Source organism: Petaurus breviceps, unplaced genomic scaffold (genome assembly GCF_028583685.1).
Source record: "Petaurus breviceps papuanus isolate PSGF00001 unplaced genomic scaffold, PetGlider_PUasm1.0 90556, whole genome shotgun sequence".
Lineage (NCBI taxonomy): Eukaryota > Metazoa > Chordata > Mammalia > Diprotodontia > Petauridae > Petaurus > Petaurus breviceps.
This window is the reverse complement of record NW_027187273.1, coordinates 432,987-439,384: the sequence shown is the minus strand read 5'-3', so window position 1 is coordinate 439,384 and position 6,398 is coordinate 432,987. Positions and strand designations below refer to the sequence as shown.

Below are 6,398 nucleotides of genomic sequence, written 5' to 3'. Positions count from 1 at the left end.
GGAAGGAAGGAAGGAAGGAAGGAAGGAAGGAAGGAAGGAAGGAAGGAAGGAAGGAAGGAAGGAAGGAAGGAAGGAAGGAAGGAAAGAAGGAAGGAAGGAAAGAAGGAAGGAAGGAAAGGCATACATGAATAGTTCTGAATTCTGTGATTTAGATTCCAGGATTTGTTCTATGAAGGTAGTTCTACAAACGTAAGATGTGTCCACCCTTCTCATATGTTCCAGTGTGCATCCTGGGATGTCAGTTTCAAGACCACTCGGCAGTGTTCATGGATAGGTGTGTGACTCCAGGCCGATCAGGGTCTCCAGCAAGCCAGTGGGATGGTTATGCGCATGCGCGCAAACTTGCTGGGCAGGCAAGACTTAGCCGTCTGGACACCCTTCCTAGACCTTTCCCCACCTCGGGGTCTAAGATGGCGCCCCCTAGGCCTCTTGCTTCAGACAGACGGCCCCACCCTCCGCGGACCAGCCCCCGCCTCCCTTCGCGGCGCACTTCCGCTTCCGGCCCCGCCTTTGGCGCGGAGCTGGAGCGTGATGGCGGCCGGAGGCAGCGACCCTCGCGCTGGCGATGTGGAGGAAGACGCCTCGCAGCTCGTCTTCCCCAAAGGTGCGCTTGGCGGGCGCTGCGGCTCCCAGGGGTGGGCGGGAAGACCGAGCTCCTGAGCCCAGGCCCGGGCCGTTCTCCCTCCCCGCTCGCCACCCGGGGGCGGGACCGCCCCGTGCCAGGGCAGCGGACCGGGGTGGGGGGGACCCTGCGGTCCGGGAGCGGCGCCCCGGGGTGCGGAGGCGGGGGCTGGTGGAGCCAGTGCCCTCTCCCCAGGGGGCCGTGCTGCCCGCTGGTCACCAGGGCCGGCTTCCTGCTGATAGATAAATGTGAAGAGGGAGCTGGAAAAAAGTCCATAATGGTCCCTGTCTTGCTCTTATGCATGCGCCGGCCCGGGCTGTCTCCGCGGCCCCGCGGCCGCCTTGGGAGCAGGCACTGCCCTCCGCTCTCTGTGCGCCCCAGCCCTTCGCACAGGTGCCTGGCACGTAGTAGGCGCTTCATAAATGCTTCTTGACCGACTCCTGCCCCCCTCAGGGATGAGCATGGAGGGTGAAGAATGAAGCTGGGCTTAGGCCGACAGGTGTGAGAAAAGGGAACGAGCTCCTCGCAAGGCTGCCTCAGTTTCCTCATCCGTAAAACGGTGATGATAACAGCAGCTATTAATAGTGGCACATGCAGCTCAACAACCTAGGGTTGTTGAGAGGATAATTATAAGCGCTTAGCGCCGTGTAATATATAATATATTAATAAATAATAAAATTAATGCAATTTAATATAAATTAATAAAAATAGCACACAGTAACCACTATATAAACGTTAGCCATTATCATTTTTATCATTGTACTTGAGAGATATGAGAAATAAAATACTGGTCACAGGTAAATGCAGTAATTTTGGTAGTTTGGAGTCTTAAGACCTTGGACAAGAAAAAAAAGCCCTCCGAGTTTCTGTTGAGGCAGACGTGCAGTCAGCCCCAGATGCGGAATCAATATTTAGAAGAATTTTAAGTGATGTTTGTGGGGCTGACATTTACTGTTTTTCACTAACAGAGTTTGAAACAGCAGAAACTCTTCTAAATTCTGAAGTCCACATGCTTCTAGAGCATCGAAAGCAACAGAATGAAAGTGCGGAGGATGAACAAGAACTTTCAGAGGTTTTCATGAAAACTCTAAATTACACTGCACGGTTTAGTCGCTTTAAAAACAGGGAAACCATCGCTAGTGTTCGCAGGTAAGTACCCAAGGAAAATGATTTTATCTGGAAATATGTGCTGTGGTCACCTATACTTAGAATGCTCTCTTACTGATTAATGTTTGGGCTGCTGGATGGCACGGTGGATAGAGTACCAGGTCTGGAGTCAGAAGGGTTTATCTTCCTGAGTTCAAATATAGCCTCTCACTTACACTAGCTGTGTGACCCTAGGCAAATAACTTAACCCTATTTGCCTCAGTTTCCTTATCTGTAAGATGAACTGAAGAGGGAAATGGCAAATCACTCCAGGATCTTTGCCAAGAAAACCCCAAATAGGGTCACAAAGAGCCAAACACTTCAGGAAAACAAAAATAAAGTTTAGAAGATTTTTTTTTTAATTTTATTTTTTTGCTACCTTTTAAGTTAAAACTGTCTCCCTCATTCCCTCTCCACCCTGCACTAGAGAGGGCTACCATTTGACAGATTTATAAATATATATAAAACCATACTGTGCATACTTCTATTTATCAGTTCTTTTTCTGGAGGTAGATACCATCTTTATAGTTTATAGCATAAGTCCTTTATAGTTAATTTGAGTATTTACTCAGTATAACTTGGTTGTTCACAATTATTCTTCAAACAATATTGCTATTACTGTATTTTAGAACATATAGGTTCTTTTCCTTTTCCTCTGATCATCTCGGGAAACGGACCTAATAGTGGTATAGCTGGGTCAAAGGGTCTACATAGTATTGTAACTCTTTAGGCATAATTCCAGATTGTTCTCTAAAATGATTGGATCAGTTTACAGTTCCACCAATAGTGTATTAATGTCCAATTTTTCCACATCCTCAGAGTATTTTTTAATAAAGAATACTTGATTATGGATTTGGCATGAATTTTGAAGTAAGAAAAAAGGCAACAATATCACATAACACTGAAATCTATTGCAGGGGAAAGGTTACTTTAAGTCCCTAAAAAATATTGTTGCTTTCTTAGTAGTGGATATTCAGTATTGTTGGGTCTTAGTAATAAGGTGTCACCTTCCTCATGTCAGCCTTCTCTTTGCCAGCCTTGATATTGCCCATGCAGGGAGAAGAGGACATTTGAGTGAAAGCTCCTTTGGCCTTAACTATATTTGGGCAGTATCTGTGAAGGGGCTGTATTCTTTCTTTTCTGACACCCTGCAACACCTAGTACGTAATAGGTGTTCATTATATACTTTGTGAATGAATGATTTGATACTTCTTAGTTTGGGTCATTCTTGATTTTTTGTTTATATCCTGCTCTCTGTTTAGTTTGTTACTCCAGAAAAAGCTTCATAAGTTTGAGTTGGCCTGCTTAGCTAACCTTTGTCCTGAGACAGCAGAAGAGGCTAAGGCTCTGATTCCAAGGTAAGAACTAATTCAGGGCCAAGGGAACAATATATATAATGATACCTAATGACTGCAGCAATGAAAATGGAAATAACAATACAAATTGAATGCCTTGTAACTATAATCTTTTAGCTTGGCCCCCCCAAAAGGGTTTAGAAATATACTCATCGGGGCAGCCAGATAGCACAGTGAGTAAGAGCACCGGCCCCATTGTCGGGACGACCTGGGGGATCGAATCCGGGCTCAGACACTTAGCATCCACCCAGAAACACCTGGCCATGTAACCTTGAGCAAGTTACTTCACCCCAATTGCTCAGGGGCGGCCAGGTAGCACAGCGAGTAAGAGCACTGGCCCCAGTGTTGGGATGACCTAGGGGATCAAATCTGGGCTCAGATACTTAGCACCACACCCAGAAATAACTGGCCATGTAACCTTGAGCAAGTTACTTAACCCCAATTGCTTTAAAAAAAAAAAAAAATATATATATATGTATGTGTGTGTGTGTGTGTGTGTGTGTGTGTGTGTGTGTGTGTATATATATATACTCATCTTCTGTTGGAGAGATGGGGGACTATGGGTGTAGACTGTTATGTAATTACATCAGATGCAATTGATGTGTAGATTGGTTTTGCTGAACTGTTTTTTTTCACTCAGTCTGTTTCAAGGGAAGGCTCACTAGATAGGGGAGAAAAAGAAGGCTATATTCAGAAATTAATGTGATATACAAACAAAAGGCATCATTAAAAAACCAAATTATTTAGGCCTGTGCATGTGAATTCTTAATTTTCCTTACCTGTTATTAAACTCTGGTAGAGAGAAAGAATAAAAAAAAGTCAGGTTTTATATCTAAGATTTGAAAAACAACTGATGAGGAAACCATCATAAATGGGAAATGTCATCTTTAGGCCTGATTGAAAAGGTGATAAGCAAGTAGGGTTGAAAATTAGGGAGTTGAAATGATGTGGAGTTCCTAAGATTGAGAAAAAAGCATCTTCACTCTCATTGATTGGTCATTTTGGTTCTCCTGTAGCCTGGAGGGTCGATTTGAAGATGAGGAATTGCAACAGATTCTTGATGATATCCAGACCAAGAGGAGCTTCCAGTATTAGTAAAAGGAACCCAGCCCTTCAGTGAAGACAGAAGGGACATTTCCCACAATTCTTCTGCAACTGAGAAGAACTCAAGATTCCCTCCAGAGACTGTACAGAAATTTAGTCACAAAAGTTGGTCAGGCCTTCTGTGGACAAGAAGTGCAAAATTTTGCATCAACAAGCACTTCAAACTTGTGAGCAGATGTGATTCTGATTGACTCTTTGAATATTTGAGTTGTGGCTAGGCAAGGGATGCCATTGACTGTTAAAGGGCCTATATGTAGACCTTTTGACCCATTACCTGATGCTTTGGGGTGATTTCCTTAAATGAAGGGTTTTTAAATGAGAGAGTGGACCAGTACTTAGATGCTTGCATCATCCTCTTATCCCTTCTCTTAAAGGGAAATGTAGGGGAAAGAGTTAGGTGGGAGAATTTAGTGAGTAAATACATATGGAATGTTACTGACTACCTCACATCACTGATTTTGGCACTTCATTTATATTCACATTTCTGGTTTGGATTTCAAGCTATTGTGAAGTATTATTGACCCAGATTAGAATATGTAAAAATAGCCTGAGTAAAAAAAAAAGTTGTGTCTCATATAAATGATGGAAAGAAAAATCAAAGTAAACCTATACCTGAATGTTTTTCTTAAAAAACAGAAAAACTGAGTATCTCCCAATCTTGTAGTACCATAGAGTCAATTTGGCCAAAACTCAGAGAGAAAAAGATAAACTACTGGCACTCCTAGGGCATCACTGTATATAAGTTCAAAAGAGTCTTGATTTAGGAGGCTTGGTTTGGCCTCTCGAATATCCTCAAGGCTTTGAAGTTTTGGGGCAGGAGGGAATTTGTGGAATTTATTCTTGTCTGACAGTTGCTCTGGGAAAGGGTACTTTCTGAGTTTAAGCTAGTCCTTGATCCTGATTTTAAATGCCATTCAATTCAGTATAGGTTCGGTATAAAGTGTTGGGAAGGACCAGAAAGAATGAGACTTGATTCTGTTTGGGTCATCACAATGAACTAAGTTCAGGACAGTTTTCTTTTCTAGCCCTAAATTTCAGCATTGATTTCTGAAAGGTCATGTAGATATTTTTTTGCAGTTGCTTCTCCCACACCCTAAAATCTGTTAATGTAATTTGATCTAATAATAGAAAAGGGAATGGGTGAATTCTGTATTGGATATCCAGTTAATTGTGCAATTCCTAAGACGTAAACTTATTCTAGGAAATAAAATTATTTTTCAATAAAGTTATGAGAGCCTGCATTTTATGGAGTAGTCAGGACTTTGAAATAATGTCATTTCCTCTTAATGTAAATGTAGAGAAAAAATATTTCATGAGAGCAGTTGTTGACACTGAAATTTTGCATCTCTCCTGATGCCTACCAGTGTCACAGTAAGTACTATAAATTTCAAATTGAGGGGGCAGCTAGGTGGCACAGTGAATAGAGCACCGGCCCTGGAATCAGGAGGACCTGAGTGCAAATCCAGCTTCAGACACTTAACACTTAACTAGCCATGTGACCTTGGGCAAGTCACTTAACCCTATTGCCCTCCAAAAAGCAAAAATCAAAACATAAATTTAAAATTGAAGGAATAAAATTAACCATATCAAAATAATCATTCCAGTAAACTTAATTCTAGGTTCATAAGGACAAACAAAAGTTTATTCTAGGTCAATGGTTCTCTTTTTGGTTGGGGCATAGTCTTCTGTGAGGAACCTTGGCATACTGATTGTTTAAGTTGTCAACAAAGTAGGGTTCCTAAGTAGTCAGGCCTTTTGATCCATTACCTGAACCTTGAGATTCCTATGCCCTTCTCTCTGGCCTCCTTCCACCACCCCCATTCCCTAGACTTTCAGCCAATAGAGGTGTTATTGTGACCACGTGTGATGACAGACAGCAGACTTGCTAAATGGGCTAGAGGCGAGGGAATCCTAAAATCTCTGAGTGTGGAGAAAATGGGGAAGGGCTCATCTAGCAAAACTGACAGCCCTTTTTGAACCTTTGTCCTAAGTATGTAAAACCAGTCAAAATTGAAGTAATTAGGATTCATTCAATTGTTTTTAAGTTCTGATTTTAAGAGAAAGACTTTTTTAAAGCTCATCAGGACTTTTGTAAAGCATTTAATCCCATCTGCATTTTTAGTAGCTAGTCAGAAGACCTGGGCCTGAAGTCTGGAAGACTCATTTTCCCA

At 42.4% G+C, this 6,398-nt stretch overlaps 1 protein-coding gene across 1 annotated transcript; it reads left to right on the top strand.

Annotated features, from left to right (window-relative positions):
• The first annotated feature begins 315 nt into the window (after positions 1–315).
• On the top strand, positions 316–5,452 carry POLR2D (RNA polymerase II subunit D). The gene is made up of 4 exons (XM_069063335.1): positions 316–604; positions 1,591–1,771; positions 3,031–3,126; positions 4,140–5,452. Exons 1-4 carry the CDS (start codon positions 319–321, stop codon positions 4,216–4,218), a joined length of 642 nt encoding a protein of 213 aa, XP_068919436.1. The 5' UTR covers positions 316–318; the 3' UTR covers positions 4,219–5,452.
• Positions 5,453–6,398: the final 946 nt, after the last annotated feature.